Source organism: Gymnogyps californianus, chromosome 3 (assembly GCF_018139145.2).
Source record: "Gymnogyps californianus isolate 813 chromosome 3, ASM1813914v2, whole genome shotgun sequence".
NCBI lineage: Eukaryota > Metazoa > Chordata > Aves > Accipitriformes > Cathartidae > Gymnogyps > Gymnogyps californianus.
Window position 1 is genome coordinate 81,418,659 of NC_059473.1, and position 14,692 is coordinate 81,433,350.

The 14,692-nt window shown below is 37.0% G+C and overlaps 1 protein-coding gene across 1 annotated transcript in view; it reads left to right on the forward strand.

The window, feature by feature from the left end:
• The first annotated feature begins 3,010 nt into the window (after positions 1 to 3,010).
• ASCC3 (activating signal cointegrator 1 complex subunit 3) overlaps positions 3,011 to 14,692 on the forward strand; it is a 273,183-nt gene continuing 261,501 nt past the window's right edge. Inside the window, exons 1-3 of the mRNA XM_050893351.1 lie at positions 3,011 to 3,112; positions 3,905 to 4,055; positions 8,282 to 8,865. Coding sequence (XP_050749308.1) covers positions 3,023 to 3,112; positions 3,905 to 4,055; positions 8,282 to 8,865 — 825 coding nt within the window. The 5' untranslated portion in view covers positions 3,011 to 3,022. The remainder of the gene's footprint in view (positions 3,113 to 3,904; positions 4,056 to 8,281; positions 8,866 to 14,692) is intronic.

Consider the following 14,692-nt stretch of genomic DNA (forward strand, 5'->3'; position numbering starts at 1 on the left):
AGCAGGTAACTTTTTTTTTTAAAACAAACGTAAATTTACGCTGCATCTCATAGGGCCACAGCATTTTTGACCCAGTGTTTAGAGCTGGCTCTACTATGTTGTGGAATAATAGTGTAAGTTCATAAACTTTACCTTGTTTTTCATGTTAATGGTAGAGTAATTGCACCTGTTGCCCGCGTTCTAATTGATGGCTCTTGTTGTTTTTCTTGTGGTGCCCTGGTGAGGGTGGGTGTCATGGACCCGAAGTGAAGGGCATGTGTGGGGTTTGCCTATAAATGAGGTACAGAAGCCTTGGGCGGCTGCTCTGCCAAACCAGCCCCCTCAGGGACTGGCAAGTTGTGAAAGCACGTAGGCAGACGTGGAGCAGTGTTTATTAGTATGAGCTCAACTGTAGGGCTTCGGGGCTGGACTTGGCTCTTTGGCCAAGCCTGTGGTCAGGGAGGTGTGCCCTTGTCCTCTGGGGTTCCAGGTTTTTTATTTCAGAAGGTATTAATAACTCGATGAATAAAGGAGGAAGAAACATTCCTTTAAAATTCTGTTTCCTAACAATTGGGCCTGCTGGAGATGCTTTAAAATCTCCTAAAAGTGTGTGCGAAAAGTGAACTTTTTAAAAGTGGGTTTGAACTTTCATAAATTACTGTGCATGTTATTTCAGAAAGGACAATTAAGATAATATTACAATTATGTTGTTATATGTTATTGTAAAGGACCATAATTCTATATAAAAAGGTATTCGAGTGTAGGTATAAAATAAATAGGCAAAACGGAGTGATCTTTAATAGCTAATGGCAATGCTGTCATTGGAGCAGTATGAGAGTGATTTACCTTTTCTGTTGGGTTCAAACAAAAAAGGTCAGGTTAGATTCCCTCGAATTTTGGACACATTACTTCCCTTCTATAATGGTGGCTATAATGTTCACAGGCTGTTTTCACCAGGAGTTACGCTGGTATGAATTATATGTCATAAATCCACTGAACATCTCAAAAGCTGCAGTGTTGATTGGCTCTGTCTGCTTCTAGGCTTGAATTTGAACATGTCCTCTCTATCCCCTTCACAGTTAAAGATTTCATATTTCCACATTTTGTAGCTTCATCATTATAACGTTCGTCTCCAAAATATCAGCTGTTGTGATAGCTTTTCTCAAAAAGTCTCATCTCAATGCGAGGTGGCAAAACAAGCAGACCTGACAAGTCAGTGACATTTCTCTGTCTGTGACTGGAACGCTGCATCTGGATTTGCTTTTGTGCTGTATTGCAAAGTTGATAGCTAAAATACAAATGTAGTCATTAGATGAAGAAAAACGTTAAGGATAATTGGATTAAAGCAGAGAGTTCTGTACAGTATATGACTGGGGGGGGAAGTAATTTTATTAACTCTGTTTTAAGTTATTTAAATTCTGGATGGTCTACCGTCTTCAGGCATGCTAAGAATGATGCAGATCATTAGGTTTGTAATGGTATCATTAATTGTTTCAAAAATGATCTAAATCTGTATCTGTCTGCTACCATCAGAAACTGTAGCTGTGCATTAGAGTTCATTAAACAATTCAGCTGTGGGCACCTTTTGAAATTAAACAACTTTGAGAATAGTTTCAGTAAAAAGCTTGGAACGAGTACAAGTTCAGATGGAGAACAGCTGTGTTTTGCTGTATAGATATGAGCCTGTTTCACAGAGGAAATAAGACCATGCAGAAATAGGCTGTAGTCCTGGAGAGAGGCCTGTGCTGTGTAAGTGTGTGTGCGCACTCCCAGTTGTGAGATGAAAACATCCCGAGGCATACTTTTTTTTCAGTTTTCCGGTAGCCTTTTATTCCCCTTATCTCTTATAACAGTTCAGTGCTATGCATATTACGATCTTTTTTTCCTGTCGTAATTTTCTTTGCATGTTTTGCTGGTTAAAAATGGCTAAGCGGTTGTCAAGAAGGATGCCCCTGCATCAGCGCCGGAGGCTGTTAATGACCTGAAAGCTCCCAGTGTGGGCTGGTTCAGAGGAAATCTTCCCATAGGTTGTAATCACTTACTGCTGTTGGGAGCTAAAGTTCAGTTACATAGATTTCACTATAATACTCTTGCGTTAGTGGTGCTAAAGGAATAATTGCCACTTTTCCTCATTGCTGGTAACTTTTCTTTAGGGAGGAGAGAGAAGAACTTGCTGAGTGACCTCTGCATGTTACCATGTCTTGCCTATGCTCTGTGCCTTTCACCTCCCTTCTATTGAATCTTATCAGTATTTTGAGAGGTTTTTTAAACTTGTTTAATTGAAGTGCCAGTGTTGTGGTTTAACGCCAGCCAGCAGCTAAGCACCACGCAGCCGCTACCTCACTCCCCCCTGGCTCCCAGTGGGATGGGGAGGAGAATCGGGGAAAAAAGGTAAAACTCGTGGGTTGAGATAAGAACAGTTTAATAACTAAAGTAAAATAAAATACTAACAATAGTAATAATGAAATATAACAATAATAATAGTAATGAAAAGGAATATAACAAAAAGAGAAATAACACCCAAGAAAAGACAAGTGATGCACAATGCAATTGCTCACCACCCGCTGACCCATGCCAGAGCTGCGATCCGCTCCTCCCAGCCAACTCCCCCCTGTTTATATACTGAGCATGGTGTTCTGTGGTATGGAATATCCCTTTGGCTAGTTTGGGTCAGCTGTCCTGGCTATGCTCCCTCCCAGCTTCTTGCACACCTGCTTGCTGGCAGAGCAGGGGAAACTGAAAAGTCCTTGGCTTAAGATAAGCGCCACTTAGCAACAACTAAAACATCAGAGTGTTATCAACGTCATTCTCACACTAAATCCAAAACCCAGCACTGTACCAGGTAGTAAGAAGAAAATTAACTCTGTCCCAGCCGAAACCAGGACAGCCAGCCAAGTTCTGCTTGCTCAGAAAGGTCTTTCAAGTTTGTGATGCGAGTTTGTATTTATAGCATTAACAAAGCCATGTTATTTGTTTTGTTCTCATCTAGGTGCTTGAACTGGGCTTTGATTTCTCATCCTATGGATCACTGAATGAGTAACAGATGGCCTTGCCTCGTCTTACAGGCGCTTTACGCTCCTTTTCAAATGTCACTAAACATGAGGATTACAGTGAAGAATTAGCTGACTTAACGGTAAAGATTTTTTTCCTTTTCCAAAGCGTAACTGTAAAGTATTAGTGTGTATATAGTAAGAATTGTTTGCTTTCTTCATTTGCATTGCTGTTTTGTAAGAGTAGGCAAGCAAGACTGAGCAGAGTGTGTAGTTTCCTGTGCATTCCTTCATAGTGTCCTCACTCAGTCAAATTTGCTGTAGCTTTGTGATTTATGCTAGGCCCTTACAATCATGATGTGCTATATGGATAGGGTTGCTCAGCTGTGTTACTACAGCCCTGTTACTTCATCTTTCAGGAAGTCAAGTTGGGCTGGAGGGGTATGTTTTTAGCTCCAAGCTTATGCAGAGCAGGGGACCCAAACATTTCCCTTGGAATATTAAGTTCACCTCGGACTTTCGGTCGGGGATGTTTAGGATAAATTTAGTGATACTGAATTTAGGTACTCCCCCCCTGCCCCCAAAATAATACATTAAAGCAATAGATGCGTTGTGGGAACCTGTAATATGAAATTAATTTGGAGTCTTGGGAGCTGTAAATCTCTTGAAGTTGCAAGAGTTTGGCTTTACAGAGAATTCTGCCTTGGAAAGAGTAAAGTAGTGAGAGAGCATGTGTGTGTGTATCCTCCTTCTTCCTTACAATCAGGAAGGAATGTAAAGAACAGGTAATAGGGAAACTGCTTGCAATTGTTACTACATACTGACTGAATGCAATTGGAAAGAGGTGTTTTTATCTGGTGTTTAATTTTAAAGGAACCTCCACATAGTACTTTGAAATAAATAAAAAAAAAAACCCAAATATTTTGCATTTTCAGACTAAAAGATCAAAACTACATGAACAGTTGCTGAAGTCTGATCTTACTTGGAAGAAAATAATAAAGTTTGTTGATGACAATTTGGACAAAAAAGAACACCAAACTGTAAACGGTGATTTAAAAACTATATTACAGGCTGCAAAACAAATAGGTACGTTTTCATTCTCTAGTAGTCTAATAATATACTGTTTTGTTGGTGTTTTTTTTTTTTTTTCCAAGCTGCTTTCTGCCTGCATACTTTGCATACTGGTACAATTTTAGTTCTACCTTGACACCAGGCTTGCCCTGAAATATCTTTGAAACTCCAGTTAATCTGATATGTATATGCACAATTTGGTCTTCTGTTTTATTTTAAAAAGTCATTCCGTTGTTATGTGGATATTCTTGCTTTTTGATAGTATTGTGTAGTGTGTGGTATGGTTTGTGATCGACCTTTAGTAAGCAAAAGCTTCTTTTGGAATGGCAGTACTCTGAGAAAAGAACAATCTTCTTGTTATCTGCTTTAATTCCATGTGTTTGGTATCATGAAAAATTGGACTGCTACATAGGCAGATAAAAATGTAAAAAAATGTTTTCTGTTTGAAGTGTTTGGTGTTGAGGAGAGAAATAAATAATAAGTTCCACTCATCTGGAATTAAGCTTTTAAAACTGAAATACATTATGGCAAAGAAAGTGTGAAAACTTAATTTTGATTGGAAACTCAGTTTTTGATTAACAGACTAAAACTAATTCAGCCTGTGCTGTTAGCAGAATTTAACTTCATCAGCTCATAAACCGAGCACATCTCAAGCTCTGGCTGTCACATATTTAAGAATTTTTCATTGCAATCTAAGGTATATTTTCTCCTTTTCTGATTGTGTTTCAAATATCTTGAATAGAACCTTAAGTAAAAAGACTGAAAGAACTAATATATATAAATACATTTGCCTTTTTTTTTTGGCATTATAGACCAGAGTTTTTTATCACAATACAAATGTTAGCCTGCCTCACTTGTGTTTCTATTTCTCAACAGTTCTTTTGGAAATAACTACCAAATTGAGAAAGAAACAAATATTTAAACACAGACTTTCAAAAAAGGCTAGCCAAGTTATTTGTGTCCAGCATGTAGTAGTCAGTTGTGCTGTACAGTTGCACAGAAGACGTCTGTTAAAGCTATTAATGGTTGTAATGGCTATTGCTTTAGTGAGTTATCAGAAGAAAAATTTTGAGTATTTCTCAAATCACTGACAAATGTTTTAAACTTATCTGACAATACACGTGTTCTAAACTTTGCTTTGTGGTTCATTCCTTCCATGTTAGTGACATAACTGTTATTTTTACAAATTTGGTCCTAATTTTTTTTTAATCCTGTTTTTTTCTAGTACAAGTAGTAGAGCTTGTGCTGTTAGTAGACTTTAACCTTTTCAGGCCAGAAGTTAAGCGCGTGGCTGCCTGTCTTTGAGACAGGCTTCTAGGAAGGGCCACCTCTCTGCCCAAACTCAGGTACCTCTGCTTCAGTGCACAGATTTCAGGTGGCACTTGCGATACACAAGGTTTGGGGGAAAGTCATGCAAGATGGGGAGTGAGTTTGCATCAACTGTCAGTGCCTAAAGTCAATAAGGAAAAGGTGCAGTCTGTATTGATAATAGATCTGTATTGACTGAGATCTACACAGTTGTTTGAAATATCCACTGGGTATAGGTTAGTCATAAGAGGTACTGGAGTAAAATGTTGGCTAAGTTAGGGCTGACAAATATATAATGACTAAAGTTAGTAATATAAAAAGTAAGACCGTGTGTAGTATAGCAAGTAGGAAGAAATGTCTCATGATGGGGAAAAAAAGGTTATAAGCAAAATAAATATTTGCCATTCTTAGCTGCAAATGATATCTATGAAATAATTTGGCAGATTTGTGTTGTCTGTATTAATGACAGAAACGAGTATTAGCTGTGTGATTTTTTTAAATTTTTTTTTTTAATATTTACCAAAGATGGCTGCAAAAACTTTCTTTCCCCCACCCCCCAACTTTAATAGCAGGCCCAGTGTGGTGGGTCGGTAAAGCAAATTGTAAGACTTGAAAGTAATAGTGGTAAATTTTTGTTTGATGAAGTGAAGAGGACAAAACAAATGAAAACAATTGCATGATTATTTAGTTAGAACAAGTTAGAAAGAAACCATCAGCTTTGACGCTTCTGAATAAAGATGTGTAATGTTATGGGGACACAAACCAGAACGTATTACGGTGACTGAGACACAAACTGAACTGACAGTAATGTTCCAACCATCATCATCAGAAATGTATAGTAGGGACAGGGAATTGCTTGTGTGCCTTTTTGCTTTAATGTCAAGGAAATGAAATCTCAGCCTAGGCAACAGATGCTGTAATATTGATTTACTTTATGGGGAAAATGTCACTGAAATGGTCTGATTGGCTTAAGAACAAAAAGGAAAGAGTAGCTTCAAGTAGTGCATGTCTTGCCATCTTGGCTGGCTCATTATATTCGGAGGGGAGGGGTAGTATTTTCTCAAGAGATGCTATCACAAATAGGAGACATTGATAATAAAGGAGAATTAGCACATAATAAACCTAAGAGCCTTTTCTCAAATCCTTCAGTACAATTGCTCTTTTAGTTTAGTAAAGTGTACTTCTGTTCTGATACAAGTGACTAAATAATGTGTATTTGTATGTTAGGAATATAAGAGTGAGGTTCATGCAGCCAGACTTAGGTCTATAAGTTTTTAGATGCTGGGGTTTTTTTTCCTGTGATTTCTATATAGCTAATGCTGAGAGGGAGGCTGAACCACCTTTTTCCTTTGACATATATTTACATGTATATTGTATATGTGTGTATCTTTATGTCACGTATCTTCCATATGTAGGTATCTAATTATCCTGTAAATATCACCTCCAATCCTCTCCATAAACTTCTCAGCTTTTCAAAGTGCACCGTAGGGAAATTCAAGAAAAATACTGAATTTTTAGGCACCTCCATTTATGTTTCTAGTTACTCAGCCTTGTTCCATCTGCTTATGCTGGATTTCTTTTGCTCTTTCCTGTTACATTGTGGGGAAAAAAACCCTTGCGTTTGCTGGGGTTAAACCTAACCTAAGCTGAATCAAGTCAAGACAAGTAACAATGTCAAAGTAATTAAGAATCTTCCCACTGATTTCAGTTAGTTTTTTAACAGGCAGAAAACGGCAACATAGTAGAGCAAATACCTAGGCCCATAGCTGAATGGCAGAGGTATATGGATGCAGGCACAAGACAGTTTTGATTACTGAAAACAGAATAGCCACATTTACTATGCCAGAAGTGCCATTTGGGGGGGTTTAAAAAATGAATATTATTCCTTTTAAAATAAATAGTTTGTTTTATTAGTTCTTTTGAATTAGACATACCAGGGGTTAATCATGAGTGTAATCACTTAAATCGTACTGTTCTCTGCTGGAGTTCTGCCAGTTGATCTTGATATAACTAAAGAATTGACCAGATAAAGACATCTTGACAATAGCAACTTGTAAATCTCCACAGTAAGTTTTTAAGACCTTTTAAAAATTATGCAATCTTGTAAGAAATGCTAATTCTACTAAAAATGTTGGAGTAACCTACCCAACTTTTTAGAACACATTTTTTAAACTTGAAAAAAAATTCTGCATGTTGTCCTCGTATAAAACAAACAAAAAACCACAGTATGCTGGCTGGTTTTGTTTAGTTTATGCTTGATGGCTTTTAAAATTTTGTTCAGTAGTGACATTTTGGTTCATCATATGGTGGTTTTGCTTATGTTTTCCTTGAGTACCTGTGTGAATATTTGTGTAAGAGATAAATTCATGTTTTTATCTAATAATATATTTTAGTTGCATAATGTGATATTTTGTAGCTATAAATCTAAGTTCATGCATTTATTTGCTTTAATTTCATTGGGCAATTTTTCTAACACACATTCTGCAGTAATTCTACTGGAAATTACTACAAGCATGTAGTAATTCCCAGCTGAGTTCTGTATGTTTAGTCTGTTATGAATATTCAGATTAGGCAGTGAATAAACAGTGAGACAAAGTGGAAATTTGTTACCTTTAAAAAGCTCATAAATATACTATTATGAGTTTAAGACCTCAGGCAAGTTTTTCTTCTAACTCAGAAAAATAAGAAAGCATTGGTAATCCTTAACGTGAATTTCTAGCAAGTAGGAGGATAATGAAGACAAATGCTTTATTATCGTATACCTTTTATTATTCAGTACCTTGCAACAATTGCTACTTGTTGTTATGGTCTTCATTTCATATCTCTGTTGATGAGACTTGCAGCAAGAAATTGAATACAGTTATGTTACAGGCAATGAAAGAGAATTAGTTTGAAGTGTATAAAGTTACATTTGGTTTTGGTTTTGTTAACAGTTGGAGCTGAAAATGGACAAGAAGCAATTGAAAGCGGAGCTGTTTTTCTCTTTAAGACATTTCACAGGAAAGAATGTGTTGGCCATGATGAGACAAAGGCGATCAAGCAGATGTTTGGGCCATTTCCATCATCATCTGCTACTGCAGCTTGTAATGCCACATGTCGGATTGCTTCTCACTTCACTGAAGAACAGCTTACAGCCCTCATACAGATGGCTGAAGAGCAAAATGGTGATAACAGAGTGTTCTTTGGTAAAAATATAGTGTTTTCATTTGACATGCATGATTTGGATCACTCTGAGGAGCTGCCTGTGAACGGTGAGGCCGATACGCAGAAAATTATAAGCTTAGATTATAACAAATTTCTGAATAACCAGCTGAATCACTTACAGAATTACTGTGATGAGAAATCTGATCTCAAGTCTTTGGAAAAAGTAGATGATTCCTTTTTATGGTGTGAAGTTGGAAAGTATCTGAATGAATCTCAAGGGGGTATCCCTGGAGGGCCAACAACAGAAGACCTCTGCTGTACTTTGTATGAGATGCTTGCTTCCACCAAAAGTGGCGATGAACTTCAAAATGAGGTACAGTAGCGTATTAACCATACTGTGTGTATTTGAATGTTGCAGAAATATATAATTATTTCATATTGGATTATGCCAGTATACTTTATCCAAGTTCCATATATGCTTTTGCTTTTTTTTTTTTTTTTGTCTTGAGAAAAATTACATGGCAGCATCTTAATTTACCAGGCAGAAGATGGATGCAGCATGAATTTTATGTGATTAGTCTCCTTTCCTCTATAACAGACAGGCTATTTTTTCTTTTTTTTGGCCATTTGCTCAGCTTCTCCATACTTTCTTTTTAAGCAGTAGCCAATTTAAGCTACCGTATAGAAGTGTGAGAACTTGCAAAGTCAAACTGAAGTTAACTTTCTTGGGCAGGTTCCATCTCCAGCTTCAGAGCCTTCCTGTTGCTGGAAGGAAAGTTGGAGGACTGTGCAGGTGGTACTACTTCAAAACTTTGTCATATCACTTCTGTTTCTTTCGATAAGGAAAGGGGGTGGGTTTATTACAAGAAGGGCAGAGAAGGCTTGAGGGAGAGAGAACAGTTGCTGGGAGGCTGGAGTTGAAGGATAAGCATAGTGGTAGAAAGGGGAAAGAGCATGATTAAAGGCTGGTGAAGAGGCTTCCAAGGCATGTGCAGGAGAGATGATTGGATTAATCTACACAAGAGGACTGTTTTTGAGTGGGGTTGGGAAAGAATTCCTGCAATTTGCTAATTGCTTCTTCCTGTGCACTTTTGTGTTATGTTTACTTTATTTTTCCTAACTTGCCCTGCTTTCCTCCCCTGAAAACACCCAGTACTTAAATTCTCAAACTGACATTTCAGAAAGACTTTAAATGTTGAAAATTTGCTACAGAAATACAACTGATGGTAGGAATAGACAATTCTGTGAAAGACAGTATAATGAAAATTTGCTGGAATTTTGCCATTACAGTTGCAGATTTTATTCTTCGTAACAAAAACATTAAATGATAGAGAAGAGGACCTGAATATTTTATTTTAAGTTTAGATAACTATGTATTGATATCTATTGCATAATGATATAGTTGCTGAAGCCATATTCTTGTTTTGTTTGGTAGTCAGTAAACCACATTTCGGCTGTCCTTTGAGCAATTTTCTGTATATGAATATTTTCTTATACACTTCTAATTGGAGAACCAAAATATGAATATAAAGGGAAGCTGATATACTTTCTACTGCATTAAAATATATTTGAAAAAAGAACACTTCTATGCATGTCTGCAAACAGTTTCATCTTTTGAGTGGTTGTATTGAGGGAAGACACATGAAAATAGAAGACTGAACAGGTCTTGGAGAAGGAGATTGGATAAAGAAAATTACATGTCAAATGAAACAAAAAAAGAGTACCTTCATTTGCCATAGGGACTTGAAGTTTATTAATTCTACAGAGATAAAGTTTTCAGATTTTTTTTTTTTTCTACACCAGCAAAAGACTTTTCAGATATAGTCACAGGGTATGCAGAAATAATTCCATATTTCTGCATAATGCCTACTTAATGCCTAAGTTTAATTTGTAAAATGTTAAAGGAAACGCTTGAAACCTTTCACTTGAAGCAAGAAGAAATAACTTTATTTTTATTTTGCAACTTTATGATCATAATGGATTGCTAAATCAATTGACAGAAAGTTCAAACTATCAGGTTTTACATAGATCACTAATAAAGACTTCCTTTACTTTGGTTTTTGGAACAAAGATTTTCTAGCAAAATTTCTGTTTTGATGGCTTTACAGGAGTTTTAATTTGATAATATGAAAAAATTGTTTACTCTGCCAGTGTACACATACCTTTCTGAAGATTATTTGGCAAGAGTAAATCCTTTTCTGTGCGTTACTAGAGAGAAAAAGGATTCTTTCCCTTGAGTGTCTGAAACCCGTATCTTATTTTGGATTTTTAAGAACTCTTAGTAATAAAAAAATACATTTTCTCCCCATTCTCCTTATTTTGGCCCCCATGTTGCCTTTCCTTGCAACAATCTTATTAATTCATTGTTCATTGCACAATGTGGGGGCCGAGGAGGGGGTAGGACTAATTTGAACCTGATCACCTTTTGTTAAAAGCTAGCTGGCATTTGTATTGTGCTCTCTGTAAGAGTAGTCATGACTTGAAAATTTCTTCTGGGCTTTGGATTTTACTGTCACTTAGGGATTATTTTTTTTATTATTATTACAGCAATTTTGCTGGTGGCATCATTAAGAGCAGATGGTGCTTTTAAACTTGAAGATAACCTATTTCTAGAACTAGGTCATAGATTTGCCATATGAGATGATATAACAAGTATGTGATTGATCATGCATACTGAAAATCTTGCATTAATTGGGGTGATGCATACATGCTAAAGTCTCTATTCTCTACGAAATTCTTTTTTTCTTTATAAACCAAGAAACAAAGAACTATTCATATGAAAGGATAAATAAAAATCTGAATCTGTAAAATACATTTTTATATTTTAAAACAGTGGCCATGTCTATTCTTCTATTTAAGAAGATACCACCACCTGTTTATTAATAAACAAGAAAAGAACATGCTGGTGGTGAGAATATTGGCGAATGGACTTCTCTAAGACAATTTCATTTGATCCTTAAGCAAAGTTTATTAAGATTCCAGATCACATTAAGAATACGAGCATTTTTAGATCATTTCAGGGGTGACATCCTGGGTTTTTTGCAGCGTGTGTATAGGCACACACATGTATGCTATTTAGGTTTTTATCTACTTAATGAACTCTACAAGGAATTGAAATGAGCTGCTTTCTCCAGTACTGTATAGCTTATGTTTAAAGTGGTTGGTGAGGTAGAAGAAATACTTTCTTCTTTGTTTTCGCTATTTAAGAACATTCCACACTTCCTTTGGGACTGTTTGTTTATCTGGCACATCACTGGTGACTGCTAATTAGAGGAAAATTGATTCTTATGCTTGGAGTGATATGGGAGTTACAACATTTTCTAAGTGTTCAGGACACATGCTTTTCATTGGGGACATAAAGTCTAGTAAAGCTAAACGACAGCTACTGGAGCATGCTTTTCACCGTATGTCAGATTTTGTTGATGAGTATGAAATGATAATGATGCAGTAACAAGACCATTACTTAAAAACAGGAATAAAAAGCTGATGACAAACTATAGAGTTTTGCCCAATAACCATCGTGCTTTTTATTTTTAATTAAAACTCAGTATGCAGTGCATTCCTCAATTCGAGTATTCAGTTTCTAGTATATGACACTTTCAGAATGAAGACTTGAGGCATCTGAGAGCATTTTAGCAACTTTGCCACCTAACCCCTCCCAGGATAACTAGGTAAAAGTTGGAGGAGTTTAGTCCCTCCTTGGTTACACCATGCTGTTCTCAGAGGGTGCATCTCTTTCTTCTGTGAATGCTTGTCATAGTTCATCTGCAAAATTTTTCTGAATTTTATTTTGGAGATACCTGTCTCTATTTTTACACTAATGCAGAGGTGCATTATCCCTTTATCATAACAAAACAGGAAGAAATTTCCTATAGAGATAAAATAACTAGAGGGAAAAAAGGAAATGCAATCAGAATTGTGTTAAGATCTACCTTATACTGCATAGATTATGAAAAATTGTGTAATTTATTCATCTCAGGCTGTCCTGGTTTCGGCTGGGACAGAGTTAATTCTCTTCTTAGTAGCTGGTACAGTGCTGGGTTTTGGATTTAGTGTGAGAATGATGTTGATAACACTCTGATGTTTTAGTTGTTGCTAAGTGGCGCTTATCTTAAGCCAAGGACTTTTCAGTTTCCCCTGCTCTGCCAGCAAGCAGGTGTGCAAGAAGCTGGGAGGGAGCATAGCCGGGGCAGCTGACCTGAACTAGCCAAAGGGTATTCCATACCATGGAACATCATGCCCAGTATATAAACAGGGGGGAGTTGGCCAGGTGGGGCAGAGCGCAGCTCTGGCATCAGTCAGCAGGTGGTGAGCACTTGTATTGTGCATCACTGGGGTTTTTTCCTCCTCCCCCCCCCTTTTTTTTTGTTATATTCCTTTTCATTACTATTATTATTATATTTCATTATTATTATTGTTAGTATTATATTTTACTTTAGTTATTAAACTGTTCTTATCTCAACCCACACGTTTTACCTTCTTTCCCGATTCTCCTCCCCATCCCACTGGGAGCAGGGCGGGGGGTATGGGGAATGAGGGAGTGGCTGTGTGGTGCTTGGCTGCTGACTGGGGTTAAACCACGACACAGGCCAAGAAAAGAACTTTGCCCAAATAAAACTTAGAAACATTAATGTCATTCAGCGTATTAGATTAAATGGTGTTTCCCAGACAAAATCATGTTAAATGCTGTATAAATGACTAGAAGAACACTAGGCTATGATGTGAAACAGCAGAACTGTTTCAGGAAAATTACGTTGTAAGTAGTCGCTTGCATATTATGTGAGTAGTATGTATCTTTACTTATCTCCATATATGATACATGTATTTGCCTATAAACTAAGACACAAGAAGTTTACTGCTTAGGCCTCTTTTTTCTGCTTGATAGTTTTGACTATCTCCAGCTCTCTGCATTAAAAGGCAATGTGTACACATACTTGAACTATAGCATCCCAGGCTTCCATCAGTTAAATACAATCCAGCTGTATTGCAAACTGTCATAGTGGGAAACAAACATTCCTTTTTATTTCATTTCTAAGAATAATTCACTATTCATCATTCCTACTGAAAAAGTAAGATATGGCTTCTTCCTTGTTGTCATAAACACCTGAGAACATTCAGGTAATGAAGACTACAGTAAGAGACCAAAGGGTAGTAACATGGAGTTTGAAGGTGCCGAATCCTTCCTTCAAGGGTCAAAAACATTCCTTTCAAATCAAAGTAGACCTGAACTCAGAAAAGTACAAGTTGTGGAATATAGGTTTCATATGATGGAAACAAAAGAGGTCAAGAGTTGGGCAACACCTCTTCCTGTATGTATTCCTTAATAGATCCATCCAGTAATATACTCATTGTTATAGCCAGAAGGTTACAGCTTTATTACTGAAATCTAGTTCTTTTCATGCTTATTTCAGAATGGAAGTTAATAGATTATTTTGTTGTTTTATTAAGTAGGATTTTTTTTCAGTGTGGTGTTTGTGTGTCTCTGAATGCTTGATGTAGTAATAGGCTTTTAGATAGTTTTCCCCAGGCTCTGCTATGTGGAGCTCTGTTGTCTCTCAGGCTTCTGCCTGTAACTTTTCTTTAGCTGCCTTTGGCACTGGTGACAATATAATGATTTTTTTTTTTTCCACTTGAGTTCATCTACATTGTTTCTGTTGCCCTATCCTAATCCCATCACAAATGTCTGCCAATATGCTTTGTTGGTCGAACCTGTAAATGCTCTTGGGATCAAGAACAAGAGGAACTTAACTAATTTGTCAATTCAACGAACTGGCAGGAAGCTCCTCTGTGTCTGCCACCAGCCTTTCTGCAAAAGAAATATAGAAGAGTAAAGGAAAGCAAAATCTATTTAAACTTTCACAGAATCTGGAAGGGACCTTTTCTGTCAGTAATACAATATCTTAAACTAAGGAAGACTCATTAATAAGAGAATGTGGGAAAGTTTGTCCCAACTTCTCCCCTGAAGACTGCTCCAGAGTCTTGTTGCCTGGGTGGTTAAAATGAACCCTTGTTATCTGCTTTCTGGCTTTATTCAGGGCTGGTTTTACGATCACTTTCCCTGTGCTACAGTTGTCCTGGTTTTTTTGAACCAATTTAAAAAACGAGCATCAAAGAACTGCGCTTGTAACTTTTTTTTCCAGACGATGCTACGCCTTTTCAACACTGCCTCTCCTTTCATTTATCCTTCAGGCAGTTCCTTG